The sequence below is a fragment of the Bombus pyrosoma genome, linkage group LG12, assembly GCF_014825855.1.
Source record: "Bombus pyrosoma isolate SC7728 linkage group LG12, ASM1482585v1, whole genome shotgun sequence".
In the NCBI taxonomy this organism is placed as follows: Eukaryota; Metazoa; Arthropoda; class Insecta; order Hymenoptera; family Apidae; genus Bombus; species Bombus pyrosoma.
Window position 1 is genome coordinate 10939201 of NC_057781.1, and position 18972 is coordinate 10958172.

Genomic DNA, 18972 nt, shown 5'->3' on the forward strand with positions numbered 1-18972 from the left:
AAAAATTATGCGTATCCTTCGTTTTATTGTCACGACCAACCTTTATTGTCCAACCCACGTTTCTAGAAGCTGCGTGGAAATATACAAGATCGTTATTCCTCCTACATCTAGCTGCAAATCGATGTTTTTAGACAGTAATGACGCACGGTTATCGAATGGATATTGAATAATTCTATGAAAAAATAGCATCGTATTATGAAGAAACATCGCGCTATTGGAAGAAATGTCATTACGGTTCATTGTGAATTCATTGTCGTTGGCGGTTATTACCGTCTTGAAATTTTATGATTTAATGATTAATCCGATATCAATCGTTGCGACGTTAATGGGAAAGTTCGTTATCAAGTTGGAAGAACTTAACATTCTTTGCAATTTGGTATCAGTTTATTTAAACGTTCTCTTTAAGTAAAGTATTTAACTGCGTGAAATTTAATTTATCTTGCAAACGATGAAACAATTTAATTTTACGGGAGGAAATGTACCATTTTCGACTGGTTCCTACTTTATTGCATTTTGCTATAATTTGTAATTCCTGCAATTGCCAATTGATTTTACCTTGGTAATATAAACTGTACGATAAGAGACAACGCTAATCATAACAACTAGAGATTGTTCGATAGAATCCACTCCTAGCTTAAATTTGTAACATCTACTGCGATCAATTTTTTACAACTAAAACTATTCTATAAATTTATATCAACGATGTATTATAATTTGTTCCAAAATGAACGGTCAACCTCGAAGCGATCTTCTAAATATTCTGACACCAACGATTTAGTAGATTAGTTACCTAGAAGAATTATTATCATCATAAAGTTCAATAAAATTATCATTTGTTTCGTTTATGGCATCTTTTTAAGCTGCGTAAAAAAGGTCAGAAGCGATGAAGAAAATCGGGGATACTGGCAACGTTGCAGCGGTCGAAAAGGTCGCTCTCGATGCAGTGGTACCAGAAAGGGCCATGACGTCATCCAGATGACTCGTTTGGAGCCGCCGGCGTCCCGATGTAAAAGATGCAATCCGTATGTGTCGTAAAAAAGAGAAAAATGCGCTCGTAAAGTCTTATCTTGCCGCAAACTGATAGATGTTCATTAAGGAGTCGACTGCGCAACCGTGAAGTAGCATTCTCTTAACATGGTTCCGCAATATTTCGCATCGTTTTGATAAAGGTCCTTATCACCTAGTTGCTGCGACCTCTGTTCTTCTTGTGACCTGATTTTTTTATGTAACTTTGTAACTTGCATAATCATACGACATCTTTGCTTATTACGTGTACTTTCAGAATAATTCCACCTTCAAGTTTCCCATAAATCCATAAAAATCCACAGTTTAGTATATTATTTAGTATATTTAAGTATATTTTATTCTATCGTGTTTCTCTAAAATTTCACGAGGTTTTGAAAGATCAGCGAAAAAGGTGAACTGGAAAAACAAATATTACATCAATATCAACTTCGACTATTTGCCATCGAACTTTACAAACCAAACTCGATCAAATTTCATCGACTCCCACCTGAAAACCCGTTCAACCCTCGACCGCAATGATCGACAATCGTTGATCAGGATGACGGGCGACATCATTGATCGTGAGACAGCGTGATTGGATACGGTTCGTAACTCTCCTTATCTCTTCTTCGTCTCGTCTCAAGTCAGCTCTTCGTCGAAAACGAATCATTTCTGTTTCTCGTCACGGTGTAATGTTCCATCATATTGTATCGGGTTCGGGTTGCGAAAGAATGGATTCGCGGTACTTCTGTGCAAGAGGATCGAGTGCGGGCGGACTTTGTGGGAGTTCCGCGGTAATTCCTTCTCGTTCTCCGCATTTGGAAACGCTCCGTTTCTGGCGGCTGACGCCATACCGCTCTTTTTTAATCCCCCTTTTGAACGCGTACACGCGTACTCAGCAACAATTTCATCGAAAATCGAACCGAAAAAAAAGCGGCTCTGGTATCCTCGTTAGCTGAACAAATGGAGAGAATACGATAATCCCGCTATGCGATTTCGATTGTGTTCCTTCCGCGTATTCGGTTTATACAGTTTTAGCAAAAGAGAAGTGGATCTAGATTTTTTATTTTCAGACGTACAGCTATGCTCCATCTTGATATTCTACTATTTATTTTACACGTATTTATTCGTGTCATTTTTAAGCGTTTAACTTTTAACCGTGATATGTTACGTATTATTAGGTCGGCCGAAAAGTTTCTTTCGTTTTATAAGGAAATAATGGATGCATAACATTTTTCGTTTTATATTATTTCAAGATAAAGATTACAACGTTCGACAAATTAGGTTTCATGTTTGTATAAAGATGCGTCGCTGTAAAAAGGACGTGTCTGTAAAAGAAAGACACTTTTCGGACAACCTAATAGTAATATGAAATTTTCTTTTGAAGAATTTTGAAGATTACAATTTCAGAATGCAATTATTACGGAATTATTGGATACTTTCGAAATTATTAGCTATGCGTTGAATTGATTTTAAAGAATTTTTTAATTAAGATATGGTAATGTAGAACTAAAGTGATCGATGTAACAAGTACCGTATTTTTAATCATGGCTGCCCATGAAGGAATAAATATTTCGCCCAATTCTGGAGGACCAATTTAGGCACTTCTCGACGGTTACGGACTGCGGAAGCAATTAAGAAGCAGCTGCGATACTACGGATTCACATAATTTCCCCGTATTTTATTTTCTGCTAATACACCCACGATGTTGAGTTTGACTCATGGTGATAAAAAAAAAAAAAAAAAAAAAAAAAAAAAAAAAAAAAAAAAAAAAAAAAAAAAAAAAAATGAAACATAGAAAGAAGAAGAAGACGAGACATCTGTAGCCCTCATTAAGTATTTTACGATGTAATTGCGTCAGTTACTAAAAATTCTGCCTCTATCAAAATTGTTTAAGCAATTGTACATTTCGGTTCAACGTAATACGATACGATTTTTTACTCGATTTACAACATACGCGATGTAACTCAGCCCTTTAACAACCAAACTGATCGATATTATCTTTCATGGAACTTAACTTGTGGAATTTACCAACTTTTCGGTTTTCGAGCGGCTCGAATATCATCATCCAGATCTATGTTTGAATTATTCACACATTATGTGAATAAGAATTGGAATAACGATATTTCTCTTGTATATATTTTGAAATTATTGATTATGGATATATGCGGTTGAATAATTGTAAAACTGATTAATACTCATAAACCTATTTAATCGTGCAATTCTTAACGTGAATAATATCGTGAGATATGACTGTTCGCTTACCCTGTAGCCCTTTTCTCCTGTACCACCATATTCTCCAGCAGCACCTTTTTCACCTTTCGGACCGGGTGGCCCATCTGGTCCGATGTCACCAGGAAGTCCTTCTGGTCCCTGAGGTCCAGAGATACCAGGGAAACCTGGTGTACCTTTTATCCCCTTGCAATCGCATTTGTATGAATCTCTGCAGATCTGTAACAACATCGTGACATTGAAACATAACTTATTAATTACTTTAGTTGTTGTTTAATTATTACTAATTATTTTACATATTATTAAGCGATTAAACGATAAATTCTTAAGCAAAGTTGGCTTGAAATTTCAGTGTCCCTTCTCTGCCAAAATATCAACATACAAGAGACGTTTCTGTTATTAATGATCGATAAAACTACATTTTTCTTTGCGTCTAAATAAAATTCAGCCCCGAAAGGTTTAACTTTATGTCTCTAAAATTCTCTCGTGATTTCGTCGAGGCAACATCAGCTTACGGATGTTAATTTGCGAATAACATACGCCACCGTATCTCGAAGGACCATATCTGTTTGAATAACGCGAAAGAGGAGAAAAATGTAATCGCACGCGTTTGTTTCGGAGGATGAAAGCTGTTCTGCTTATGTCAACGAGACTTGAAGAACGACGAACGACGTCCAGCTTTCGAAGAAACCCCGGTACGATGTGTGTACATACATACAAGACACGTGTTCTTTCTTCGCCATTTTTTTCATCGTTCTACAACATTATATTGGCCCGTGCACGAATAAATAATGTAACGTGCGTACGAATAATAAGGTCCGCACGTGCGAGACACGGACCCATTGCAGCGGATCTTTTATATCGAAAAATGGAGCGGCCACGTTTGTGTTTCTTCGGTTATTCGCCTAGTGGTTGGTTATTCAGGTGCTCCGATGTTTGTTGGAATAGTCGAATTTAGAAATTTCGAGCGTTCACCTTACCGGCTTGTTAGAATATCCTAGTTTGTGGCACGCGGCAACTATACGTTACTTTAAGCGTGATAAACAAGCTTTCCGCTTAAGAATTCCAAAGTTATTTTCAACTCGTGTAATCATATCTCGCGTTCTGTGTTATTTAAGCTTCGAAAAATGAGTTTTAGGGAACTTTTTATCCTTTCTTGTGTCACCGTGTTCTCGGAGAGTGAATTTGAACATTTTTTCTTTATTATTAATATTCCACGATATTCATAAAACGTGCAATATTCTAACGCGTTAAAGTAATGTTCTGTACAGCGAAACTGTATTACGTCGTTGAAAGAAATACAACTTCCGTTAATTCAATCGTATTAAATCTGTTGAAATATACAAAGAAAAAGAGGAAAGGAAATGGTTAATTCGTTAGGCAATACATCAAAGCTTTTTCTCTATTTTTATTGACATTTCTGTATGGTGTCGATACTACCAGGAATCGTTCGAACAGTTTGCAAAAATATTTACGAGTTGAAATCCAGTGCACGGGCCAACTGTTTATCGAAAAAGACTCCGGGCAGTTACTTTTTTAAATAGAATCCGGTAATTCGAGCCGGATCGCTGGAATATTTTAATGGCAAGGATTTATGTAACAGAAGAAAAAGTGAATCTGCACTTCAGTTACCACCCACGATCGCAAAGACTGCGCGAAATCAAGGTCACCGTTGCATTAATGCATCAGTTTAATGCCACCTACGTGATTGGTTGTGACAAGTCACCTTGTTTTTAATCATGTGTCAAGGTATCCCCGTGGCTTTGGAGTTTTGCGAGGACCGTATTTACCGCAACATGCGGTCGATGATAAACTTTCGATTATTTGATCGGTGGATCGTAAACTCCTTAATCTCTTTCTAAGAATCGATCGCCGATAATGATGTACGTAAATGGAACAGAATCGCATTTTTTTAAAGAGTTATTACGAAATAATAAGCGCGAGGAGAGAAATATCAAAGAAATTCGAGTCTGACTATCATAGTCTTGCAGATAAGATTAAATAGTAGTTTCGTTCAAATCTTGGAATTCATTACTGAAATCCAAGAAAAGTATATCTCAAGTTACATTAATATATCGGCAGAACAAAATATACTTTGAAGATAATCTGCTCTAAAATTGAATAAATGAATTTTTGGAAACAGTTAGCTATTATTACACTAGGAAAAGTTAATCGAGTACATTTCTCACAGATGTCCATCGGATACATAGTAAAGATTAATATTAACAAACGAAAATTTGTCATAAAATTCAAACGAGCGATCATGCATATTATCGATGATTCTTTCGTACATCTCTCAAGCTAAAACGTCTAAGAAAAATACGATATCGATTAAAAAATAATAGAAAACGCTCGTTTCGATTTTCAAGACAGGTAAGGAACAACTAAAATTTCGATTTCACATTTTGTCTATGCATTTTAAGAATGAATTACTGACATCAGTAATTGCCAGGCAACTCCATATATGTTTCCAGCGAAAAAAATAAACGGTATGTTTTTTAAGAAAGTAGGTGAGCTTGTACGAAGTGACTCGGCACAGGGGTCCTACATAAAGCGAGACCGTAACTCTTTGCGGATTTCGATCTTCGAGCCGTCTTATCTGTCGCGATGTTCATTTTTGTATGATGACCTCGTCGCGAAACGATCTTCCAAATATGTAATGCTCGCGGCGTGTCTGCTTGCTCTTAGCCATCGGCATGACGTAATATTCCAGCTTGGACGAGAGTCGCGTTCGCATGTGACATAATTTCGCGATTACGCATGAGGACGATCTATCGCGAATTACGTCCTGCCCCGTCTCACGAATTTCAACAGTGGAAAAATTCTTCGTTGAATCTATTCATTGAAATATATATAAATTTGTACCAACTGCTTTCAGTTATTTCCTGTATCAATCGCTATGCTTTATGGTTAAAAAATTATGTTATGTTATCCTATGTTCGACGAAAATTTAAAGAAATCGTTGTTAATACGCGTGATCTTACATTCGAATTTTACGTGAAAGCTTTTGCAAGTGTTAAATGCCGTTTTGTTTGGCACAAAAATTCGAAGAGTAGCAACATTTTTCTTTTCAGGGCTTTTCAGGAAAGAATCGGATAATTTGATTTTTGTTCTTACACATTTCCTTAAATCAGTCCTCGTCGCGTCCACAAAATTGCAAATACATAACGCAAATATGAAAATTATTACTTCGAACGAAGGAAATAATATTAGACGTTACATCGTGCAAAATAGAATTTCAGAGCTGAACAGGTAATGTTAGATGACTAGCTTCCTGTTAGACTTTAGTCAATAAAGCTAGGCGGAAGCGTTCGCTTTAGCAATTATTTTCTGAAGTACTATTCGTCTCTGTATTGATTTTTCCTTTTAACCTACATACTTAGTACCTAAAATGTAAATTTCAGTGAAATATTCTTAAACCTCCTACCACCCGTATTATTAAAGTATTTTACGCTCGAACGTTCCACCCTTCGAGTTTCTATAAATTTACCTGAGAATTTTTCTTATGCTTTAAACCGATCTCTATCGATTTTTGTTTAAATATCAACAGCAAAGATAAATCGAGATATTAAGTAGATTATCATTGTGCGTAAGTTGCTTGTTTAACACCTTGTATATAAGGAGAATATATTGCTCTGGTATATTCCATCAATGGTAAAGGACGCGTTAAACGACACAACAGAACACATACTGTGTTACACGTTTTAACTGATAATCTACGATACATCGTGAACGAAGTGCACCACTTAAGCTGAGAAGACTGTCCTTGTCGGCAAGTTTATGCGTTATGAATATGTATCCACGCCAATGGAATCGCTGTTTAAATATTGAACGTGATATCTAAGAAATTAATTGTCCTACTTCTTCCCTTAATATCGCTGTATTTCACGTTACATGTGTCAACTTGAATACGACGTAAGGATAAAATTTGTCGTGAATTTTATTAATCCTAATCGTTTGGGAATTTCATTTGCTCTCTTAATTGTTCAGAACTCTAGATAACCCGGTTTTTAATAATTTGCATTAAAAGTAACGACGATTTGAGTACTTTCTTTTTACTTGAATTTTACAATTTCTTAATCTTTCTAAATACGCTTAATCGTGATTTTAAATTGTACTATTATCGTATATTTCGGTAGTCGTGAATTATTGAAATAAAGTTAGAAATTTCGTAAATTCTCCGTATTAATAATTTCACGTACAAATAACTTATACTTATCTTCTTACATGACTTCTTAAGTTACGCATATTAAAACATTTCTATCCTTTCTCCGTCTACCGGCAGTGGAACTACAGAACTCATAAGTAAAAAGATGATAAAGCATCTTTGAGATATCTTCTGTATTTCAGAACTTTGGAAATGATGGTGTTAACGTAATCGCGAAGAGCATGTTCCAGCATATGCCATCAGTTCCTAGTTTTCACCGAATAGCGGACGTTTACGAGATCCGTTGGTCCAAATATTTATATCATACCGTTTAGGTTCCTGGATCTATGATGTCACATTTACCATAAAACCTTCTAAACAGTTCCTTTTTTCTTGGATCGTCGCAAACAAGCTTTACTAACTAAATCGTTCCAAGTTTTTCGCATGTTATAACATATCACTCTTGTATGAGCAAAGTAACAGACTTCGTCATTCTGTGACTTTATATGGTAGCATGGAATAAAGGAAACGAAAGGAGATAATTTCAAAATCTCACGACTTTTTACACAAAGTAAGAAAAAGACTAAGAATAAGATCGGTTTTTCCTTCCTCGTATGTGGACGATGTAAAATTTTTCTATGGCAGATATTATGAACCATCGTAGCTGACCAAAAATAAAGTACGCCAATAATAACTCTAACAATTGGCCAATCCTTTTAGAATGATACATCTTGTCGCGTTAATAGGACAGAAACGCGAATTCATCAGATCGCTTTAATATCACCGTATTCCAATCGGTCGATTACTACGATATCTCGTTCCAGTGACGCGAAATTTTAAGCACCGATCCTTTTCCAATCGAAATACGAAGATAATTGAATTTGAATTTTCTCCGCACTCAGAATACGGTACACGATCGACAAAATTTTTCAATTATCTGCCTCCGTCGTACTTGCACCTTTTGTCCGGCTGATTTTTAAGCCGTTCGTCGCGTGTTTCTATTTTAAAGACGGCAACGCTCGACTTTCCTCGTTTATCGAACGGAAAGAGAAGCCTCTCTCGAGCAAATTACACCCGGCGGGTTTAACGCGCCACTTTAATTTCCCCCCATCCCTTCGTTGTTCTGTGAACAGGGCACCACCCAACTGATTACGATTGCTATGCCGGACATTCGACCGATAAATGCACGCCAACAATGGCCGGTGTACTGCGACGTGGAATTAACGTATTGTTAAACAAGTTCTACTCGGGCAGGTAACGCGCGTATTCACGGCGAGATCGCGGTACAGCTCTTATCGAACATACGGCGTTATGCCATGGGGTTCGTGTTCCATGGAGAACGCACGATCCCGTATCCGGCGATAGAATGAATTCGATACTTGGAATTTTCCTGCGATTCAACTGCAGGGGATTTCTGCAGTCTCGAAGAGGAGCTCGTTTCAAGCGTACTTTTTCAGTCGTTGAGTATTCTAATTGTTATCTTGCTGGTTGTGCAGTAAACGGATTATTTATATAAAGTTCGACGATAATATTAAGTTGTACTGTTTGCTCACTTTTAGCGATTTTATTTGGGAGATATTTCAAAATATTTTTGATTTTGGAATACTCGGAGCAAAATAGTGAATGTGAAACATTCGAAGCAAAATTTCTCACTTCGATGCGTGTATACAGGGGAATTTCGGTATTCCTATCGTTGCGAATATTTTCACCGATCCGGGCGATCTGTGCGTTTATGATCGGTGGGATTCGTGTAAAGTAAAGAGACGTGGCTCGACTTACGCAAACGAGTCTATCGGGGAATCACCCTTTGCGTTGTAAGCAGGAAATCTGAGAGACGATAAAGCCATTCGCGGGTAATCGTTGTTGGCTAGGGCTAGGGAGGGCTCGATTCGTTGCGCGTTGCCTCCGGTGAAAAGCAACGTGACGCTTAGTTAGGCGTTTCACCGCGATAACGATAACCAACATTGCTTCTCGTCGACAATAATCCAACTTGACTGTGTTCCGTGCTGGATATACGAGTACATATCTGCTATTGTGGTCGGTCGATATGCACTCTTACTGGTTTATTCTTTAATTGGAAACACTACGGTATTTATGGGTTAATGAACGCTTGGAACGAGCTTTGGATTATTCAGGAGGGGCATTAAAAAGTGGTGCTGAAATTTCTTGATAATGTAGCTTCCGACATTTCGCAGATAAGAGATTTTGCGAACGGTGCGTGTAAAACGGTGCAGATATCGGTTGAACATCATATCAGCAACACGGCTGGGCCAATGATAAATTATTAAATACTTTCCCTTTGAACCAGAATTTCGTAAAGATATGTCAAACGATGACTGATTATATCCGTGAGCATATTTTATAAAAAGAATGATTCATACTTCGGACAGTCACGTAACGCGAATGATACGCCAAGTTAAACTTTCCAGTGCTGCTTTAGGGAGTGGTACAAAAAAAAAAAAAAAAAAAATATGAGGAACCTTTATACGCACGATTAATTGCGATACCGGGAGGCAGACGTCGTCCCCTGTTGCTTTATGCAATCCGATTTTCAGTGCAGATTGGCCCGAACCGGTCCAATTGGTTCTGAGACCGGTATCGGTGTAGTGCCGAACTCGTCGAACTTTCTCAGCGAAATTATCAACATTAACCCATTTATACCCATGACTACGCGAACAAAATTTTTATCGGTGATTAAATATATTAAATCGATATAAACGACGTCGGTGCTTTTTGTAACTTTCTGTCAGGAAAATCAATCACGTGCTTTTACTTCGATGATTAAATCGTAAAAATTCATGAAATCCCTGCGATGTTATAACGAAAAGGAAAGGGCGGCACGAAGTTTCTTCTGAAACCTATACGATTCGAGAGTCGGGAACACTAAAGGCTAATGCGGCGCATAACAAAAATTCTTCCCTGTTCCGCGAACCCTCCCGTTCTTCTAGCATCTCCAACTCGCCAAGGCTTCCACACGAGCAAAAGGACGAATCAAAGAGGCAGACGAAGAGAAAAGATGGGAATTAGCATCCAGGGGATCCCAGAAATCCTTCTAACGACGAAACGTCGTGCACGGTGTTCGTTTGAAAAGTTTCTAAGAATTGAATTTGTCCTTCTTTAAGCCGGAACAATTTGCAAAATAGTAATCTTCGTACAAAGTGGTTTTCGCCTGTTTAAAACTCTTCTATCCTAGAAACTCGACGAGACAGAAGCTTCGTAATTCGAAGATTTTTATCCTACCCTTGAGTTTGAGTCACGCCATGGCTTCGACTCTGCATACATTGTCATTTCAACGTATTCGTTGGAACGTTAGTTGGCGAAAAAACGCATCCACTCTAACCATAGTCTAACTGATCCAGCATGCGAAGTAGTCCGCCATCGTTTGTTCGCCGTGCACGCAGCGAGATACCGACAAGAGAAGCGAGCAGGTAGGGGGTGAAACAAGCTCGAACAGCAGAAGAAGAGAGGGCGAAGAGGAGGCACACGGTGTACGGAATCTGCATAATGTGCAGTAATATTAAGCGTCCTCAGCTCTTGGCCGGATGACGCTGGCCGAGCGAAATCGTGGCCAGACACACTGTCGATATCTATATATACGTATAGGGATGTGTTGTACCGCTTGACTCATTTCTCCGTCTCTTTTTCTCTGGTTACGAGATTCTCGTCAGTGTTCGTTCTCAGCGTCCTTTTCTTCGGCTACCTCGCCGTTTCGTTCTCTTTTTATTTCTGTTGCATCGATCTCCGACCGGCATCTTTTGCCACGTCGCGTTCTCTCCTGCTGTCGCGTTTCGTTTCCAGACGAATCGAGGAGTCATCGTCCAAAGGGAAAGAACGATACTTAGAAAATAACGGGTAAAAAAGTCAGTCTGTTACTGAGCTCTCTCTCTCTCTCTCTCTCTCTCTCTCTTGTATCGCGATTGAATTTCCCGCAATGAATTTCATGCTTACAATACCGTTTAATTTTAACCAGATTTATTTTAGTTATAAAATTACGGATAAATCGAACTGCAATGGTTTTATCCCTTATAATCGTAAACCCACCTACGAATAGAATAGAACATTATTGCGCGGTTCAAATTTCTAAAGTCTATGTGCGATAATGAAATTGATTTACTTAATCGTCAAACCTATAGAACTGTCTTGTTACTTGACAAGTAAAGATTAACCTTATGTTACACTTTAACCAGAATTTTTCTAAAAGGACTAACGAAAATATATTATCGCTATGTTTTCGAGTTGATAATTTACCGTTATAGCCTGGTGATACCACAAAAAGACGATAAGTGGTGATGCCAATTATTAATTTGCAATTAACTCGTGCATTTTCGTACAATTCACATATCGCTATTGCGTGCAACCGATTCGATCGATTCAATCAGTGTTCGAATATCTTTTAAGCAGCGGGTAATGTACATACACCGTTTGGTCGATTACATAAGCATCACCGGCATGGCATCGTGAATTTATCCTCTTGTTCTTCCTTTTTACTTTCTTCGTCGCGTTCATTTCGAAGTTCTTCTGATCTTTTTCTCCTTTTTACAGGCTCTTTTTTCTCTTGCGCGCTCCTTTTTTAATTCCTGCAGTACCGCGAGGCGGTATATGCCGCCTCGAACTCATTTTTTTAATTCTGCCTGGATCATCCTCGTTACGCGCGTGTTAACTTCTCTTTCCTTTCGCATGCTCGGCTACAACGACCTTTCCCTCTTGCCTCTTGCGCGCATGGACCGACCATTACATCTTCCTCCTTTTCGTTTCGTTTTTCTTTCGCCTTTCGCTCCGTGAAATTTCGTTTTTGATTCTCGCTGTCCTCCTCTCTATCTATCCTTTTGACGTACACGGCCGTGATTCATCATGATTTCGCTTTATTGAAAACGAACAAGAACTGCTTGAGAACGTTTGGGAGGGATGCTTAATGAAAGATATCGAGAACTACGAAGCATTGTAGCGTGCAATACGTTTTTAATGGATATTGATGGCCCGAGCGGCTTTTTGTACGAATCTGGGTAATTATTTGCAACATGCTTGAAAGAATAATGTGGTAACTTTAAAGATTTTAAGATATTAAAATCTTATAAAATCAATGGTATTAAAAATTGTGGTTTTTTAAAATATTATAAATCCTGTTTAATATATTTTTAAGATGTCAGCGAGTTTCGATTCGTACAATGTACTGTCGCTTCGAGTAGATTAAACAGTCATTTTTATTCTTGTCAACAAAATATTATTCGCCTGAGAAATTGTTTCGCGACCATGTATATTGAGAAATTTAATAAATTTCCTAAACATTATTCAAATATTACAGAATACATTATAAGCGAGTAATTTTAGTTAGATAATTCTAGCCAGAATATTCCTGAATACATACCAAAGCATTGAATTTCGAGCTGTGCTGCTGAAGAAGCTGCTGAAAAAGGAAATTTGTTGAAAATTCCTCCTCGAAAGCTACTAATCGAGCTTGGTTTACTTCGTGTATTGGAAATAAAAAAATATTCACGATGGAATGTACAGTCTCGTAAGAAGCAGAGAAAATAAAGTCATGAGAAATATCGCTACGAACCGATTGATTTGTGTCAAGTAATTTTCGAAGAGGCAGCCGCACTTTCTTCAGCATGCACTCGAGCGTCGAGTTCCGACCTCTGTGCGGTCGCTTCTTTGTATGAAAAAGGAAATTCACTAAAAATCCGTGGTCAAGAAGTGCGTACGATACGGAGCTTCGTAAGTGGATAAGCATCGAGGGAACAACTAACACGACACGCCGCCGTCGTTATGCAAACTCACCGCATGTCCAGGACAACGGGAATTACCCTTTAAATTCTTTTCCTGTGTCCTCTTTTCCCTACCTCCTCTTCCTTTTCTTTCTCTCCTCTCTTTCGTGATTTTTAAGAACTGCTCTACAACGTCTTTCGCTCTCTTTTTTGCCACTTGTTTTCTTCGGTCTAAAACGAAGCATCGGCCGCGTAAAAAAATTGATCAGCGGACTTGCATAAAATATCGCAACTCGTTTCGCATTCCTTTGCTTCTCCTTTCCTTTCTCCGCCGTTTTTTCTAATCCCGCGCCTTTTGTTTCCACCCTCCGACGGCCGTTTGTTTCCATTTTCTACCGATTCTTCGTTTCTTCTCAGTTCGATATCGTTAAGACGTTGCCAATAGTTAAATAGTGACGAATCGTTTGACGACGGGTTAATTACTTTTGTTTAATTACACACATACACACATATGTATATATTTCTATAATAAAGAATTTTACTACTTTTAAAGTCAATATCGTAATCGCACTCAATCTTTATTTATGATGCAGCTGTTTCAATTTTCAAGCCGACGTTTATATTTTATGAAACGTTTTTCTTTTAATTTAAATAGGATTTCATAGGAAACTTTGACTCGCGCCTTGCGCGTATTTCTCTTCGTCGTCATATGTGCTTGTTAATGGAATGATCTTATGTTTACTAATTTCAGAGTTGTACTGGTGAATTGAAGAAAATTTGCATCTTGAAGCTAATTTTCGCATGCTTCGGGTATTAATTTTCATTAACCGAGTTTCGAGCACGTACGATGGGAGCGACAACGCGGCAACAAAGTCATAGTTCAAAGTTGCGATATTACTATAATTATATAGATGATGCGTTTAGAGTTCCCGAACAATTAGCGAAAGGGTAATTTGCAATTTCTTCGAGTTTATAAACGTTCTATCTCGTACAGGAGACGAGATTTTCTTTTATCTCTTAATTCAAACTTTGAAATCGTTAACGTAGATTAAGTAATAATAATAACGATTTGACACAACGTACGTTAGATTTCGAAAAATCTTCCGCAGCACAGAATCGGTCGATTGGAATAAGACGTTGTTTCTTTGATAACTTCGATGAAGTTACCGTCGATTAAAATTGTAAGTTTGCTACTATAAAAAGTATCACTCGATTAAATCTCGATAAATCCGCCAGACAATAGAGTCAATCGATTCTGGCACAACGTAGGACGTAAGATATTAGAAAGCAAAGAGAGGAAGAGTTGAAACCCCATAAATGGCTTTATTCAAATCCCTAATAGGTCGGAAAAGGTTGGCTCTCCCCAACACTTGTTCAACAGGGGCCGGTGTATCGCTATAAACGAGCCGAGTGTCTGACTCGTCTGAACCTGAACGCCATGTCTGCCGGCAGAAATGCTGACCCCCATAAAAGAATCCACGTGTGCGTACGACACATGTGAATCGCCGCCTTCTTCACCTCTATCGATACGTGTCGGTGTACGAAGCCGAATCGACCGGTAATCGTGCGGTAAATACGAGCTCCGGGCGTCGATCTCACTATCGATACACTCGAACGTTATTATTTAGCACCGCGTTCAACATTTTTTTTATTCTCCCCTCTACCACTTTTTCCTTTTATTTCGTTTGCCTTTTATCGCGAGAGGGAAGTAATTACGTAAAAATCGCGGCAGCCCTTTAATCTTTCATGTCCTTCTTCGAGCTGCATGTACGCGCGAGCTTTTTTGTTTTGCAGCAATATTTCATGTTTTATATAGATTTGTATATGTAGCAAGGTGCTCGTTTCGCAAGTTTGTTGAGTAATGGGGATTACATAAGCACCTTTCCATTGCAGTTTGAAAACTCAATGAGATCGGCACGTGTAAAGGTTCGTAGAAAAATTGAGAAATTAATGAAGTTATACGGGAGTGATTTAAAAAGTTCTAAGTAGCCATTAACAACTGTTTAAATTGTTGAAAACAACTTACACCGGTTGTCTTATAAAATCCTTTTACACGAAGAAAAAAATACGAGTACTGTCATGGTATGAAGTGTTTTGTGCGAGTCTGTCAGCCTGTTTTTACTTATATAATAATATATTCTCATATTTTAGCGTAATGTATGCTTCGAAAATTTCAGATATTGCGTGAGTTACGCGTTCGAAAACATAACATTATGTTATTAGACTTATGATACTTTTCTTGGTTCTTGTCGATGTTTAATTATCTTTTGTTGAATTATTCATAAGTAACGCGTAAATGAATTTTGACATAACGCAATAATAGATTAAAAGTTTAAATAGGTTAAAAGTTAAAAATAGGTTAAAAGTTACCTTAAAAAATGGCCACTTTAACTAAAATTACATAGCGAAAACTTCATTTGTTATTAAATAACCTACCATGCACATGCATTCGCTTTAAATGCACAGAATTGAAACTTTTATACTACATGTGTACAAATTACGCTATTCTTATAGCGATGACATTGTCATTTTCAGTTCATTATGCGAAAGAATTAAAAAAAAAAAAAAAGAAAATGTGACCGATAATCGATAATACACGATAAAACATCTCAGATATGAATCACCAAGTATTGTAAAATAGTGCCAATGAACGATTTACGATCTTTGAAGTTAACAGACACGATATGCTAATGGAAACGATGATACGTTCAATGTAGAAAAGTTTTTTATGCTGTGTCTACTCATCCTAAAAAATTATTAAACGCAGAAAAATGTATCTCTTCCGCTATTAAAAGCAAATAATTTTTATTTAGAATATAAAAGGATGAAACACGCGAAATATCACAGTATATAAACAATGTAAAAGTCGATATTAAAATGATTAGCAGCGATAATTAAAAGGCAAGAGCATGTTATTTCATAATTAATTAGTAAATTAATTTATTTCATGTAATAAAGATATTTGCTAATCGATATAAATTTGAATATTGGAAATTAAATTGGAAATTCATGTATTACTTTTCATCGTAAATATGCATTGCAGTACGTATACTTTTAACGATATTCATAAAAATTGAATTTTTTAACATTTACAAAATTCACTCATATTACAATTCAGCGTTAGAAATCTGAAATTAACGACAGATCTTCCCGAAGATGCTTCGTATAGTATGTCATACTGTGCATCTTTTGTTCCTTGAAGTGCTTATTGTTAGCATTGAACTCCCGTGTAATCTTAAACGTTTTGATGCACTTCTAATCAGTTGTGGTGCGTTATGCGTTTGTAGCACAAGGGTCGAATGTCAAGTTTATGTCTTATGTTTGTAGCGACTCTGACCGTGTAAGAACAACATTGGCGCCAATTGTAGCGTCTTCGCCTTGCGAGTCTTTTTCTAACATTCGATTCACGGAACGCAAGTATTCATTGTATTACTCAATTTCCCGCATTCTTTCATTACTGTCATTGACACAACGCCCCATTCTTGATTGCTCTTTGTCGGCATTGGTTGCCTCCGACTATCGATTTAAGACGATAAATGATCATCAGCAAGTCTATTTTATGGCATTTGAATGAAACGAAATTACTTGGTCGAGAATAACTAAATTGATGGTTTATTCGTTGTTATCTTGTATTCAAAACTAATTGTGAATTAAGTGCCGAGAAAGGAGGGAAGATCGAAAGTATTAAAATTTATATTACGATGTAGCTGTAGTTCTTGCTTGTGATATTTTAAGCCACGTAAAATAATCCTTTTGTAATCGAGAGTTGATGATTAATATTCTCAGGGACGTATATATTAAGGATACGAAGAGATAATTATTCGTTATTTTCCTGAGAAAAGTTATGTATTTAAATACGCCTAACCATTGGAGTAATAGTTAAAATTAACATATTTGCACAACATTGATCGCATGTCTCGAATTAAACAAAAATTGAACATACACATATGCATACGTTAAGATCCCTCAAGAGGTTAAGATTTTAATTGGATTTTACGATACGATAAATTGAGACTTGTAATTAAATTGCATCTAATAATTACGTAACATCGCACGAGAGATTTAGATTTTCGAATGATTTAAAGATTCAGCTACTTTAATATCTTGGTATTTGTCGAATCTCTTAGCCTGGTGCCAAAAATTCAGCTTCTACGGCCAGAGATTTTTCAACGTAATTGATGAAAAAGTTGTACGTAATGGGTCTTGTCCGAGTAGAGAATAAAAGCTGGAAGATCGCGTGTCGAGGTGAAAACGGAAGTTCCAAGCGATAACGTGTTACTTAACGCGTCAGCAAGTGATTAAGGTCAATAATTCAATGTAGCCTTAAGAGATATACAAGCTGCATGCTCGTGGCTTTTCGCACAAGCTTGGTCAAGTGTTTTCTTATCATTTTTTTTTCATAAATGGTTATACAACAAAATATTTAGAATACAAACAAAATTTAATATCGTTCCGGTTTTATCGTATCGTTCTGTTTTACACGCGTTAAGACCTTGGTAATAGAAAAACCTGAGGCGCCCTATATTGTTCAACATAAACCTAATCTGGATGTATCAATATACATACTTTTATGTATATTCTCTCTGTCTCCGTCTCTGTCCCTCTCTCAAACAAACAAATAACACGAAGCAAGACAAGATTTAAGGAACACTTGAAACATCTTCTATCGTTCGATATAAATCTAATCATCGCTTCTCACTGTTTATTATTTCATGTAATAAAGATATTTTCTATTATATAGATTATTGTTACTTTTTCTTTTCTCTTTCGAAGGGAGCAAGATAAGAAGCACAAGAATGAGAAAAACATAGAAAGAATCAGCAAGTATAACTTTGTATAACTTTCGTCCTACTTGACAGCCTCCGCTATTCAAACAATCTACTCTACCCGTTGTCCAATTTCTCCAAATCAATACATACCTCCTCTAAACGTAAAAAATCACGATTGGGAACAACGCGCGAGCTTTTGTCGCGTCTCAGCTCCATAATTTCGTGCGCAGTGTAATGCGAGAGCAGCGAGAACCATGGCTTCCCTACTGTCTTTTATTTATCGGCGACATGTGAGCGGGAAAAAATATCCAGGTTATATACATACATCGAGAGCGCATCTCGGCTGGATACGCGCGGAAATAGAAACGGATATGCGGTCGGTACGCGCCCTATTTTTGGGGATCGATCCGATGAAAGCAGCCTACTGAACGCCGATCGTTGGATCCCTTTTGTCACGTGCCTAATCGGTCGCCGCTTCCTACCACGTTACCAGCTTATTTCTCGTTTGAGCGCGTCTAACGAAAAGCGTTGTCGACGTTTGTTACGCCTGTCAGCCGAACGTATTGGTCGACTTGTACGATTTCGATGGGCGTGCTTGCTGTAGCTTGGCTTTTGCGCTTTTTGACGATAATCACGTAGGATTTCGAACATTCCGTTTTCTTTGTACGGCACTAGAATTCCATTTATCTAAATCGTTGTTTCATTCACTGGGAGATAAATGATTCGTGTGAATGAAGTTCGTATGACGAAAGTTTATCGATCGCCCTTACTATTTATGATTTTTCACGCATGCGGGGAAATCTGTATTCCCGTTGCAGGCTGATAATTATCGACATAATAGAATGAGAAAGTCTTTGAGAGATAATCGTGAAAACATTTATTCAAACACAAATAAAAGAGAGATATTATTTAATTTGGTAGCTAAATGACAAATTAGTTTATAGCTAAATAATAATAATTTTCATTGAAAAACAAGAAAACGTGTAAATATTTTTGGTAGCAATTGCACATCGTGTTCCGTAGTCTTCGTATAATATTATTCGATCAACAGCGAAGTTTAATTTAAATTAAAACAACCTGAACTCGAATCGAGCGATCGGACCTTTTCACCTGA

The 18972-nt window shown here is 37.3% G+C and overlaps 1 protein-coding gene across 1 annotated transcript in view; it reads right to left on the bottom strand.

Annotated features, from left to right (window-relative positions):
* The window catches only part of LOC122573290 (collagen alpha-5(IV) chain), a 56624-nt gene that overhangs the window by 26858 nt on the left and 10794 nt on the right, over positions 1 to 18972 (bottom strand). The window contains exon 2 of the mRNA XM_043739408.1: positions 3271 to 3456. Within this exon, the coding sequence (XP_043595343.1) occupies positions 3271 to 3456 (186 nt within the window). The remainder of the gene's footprint in view (positions 1 to 3270; positions 3457 to 18972) is intronic.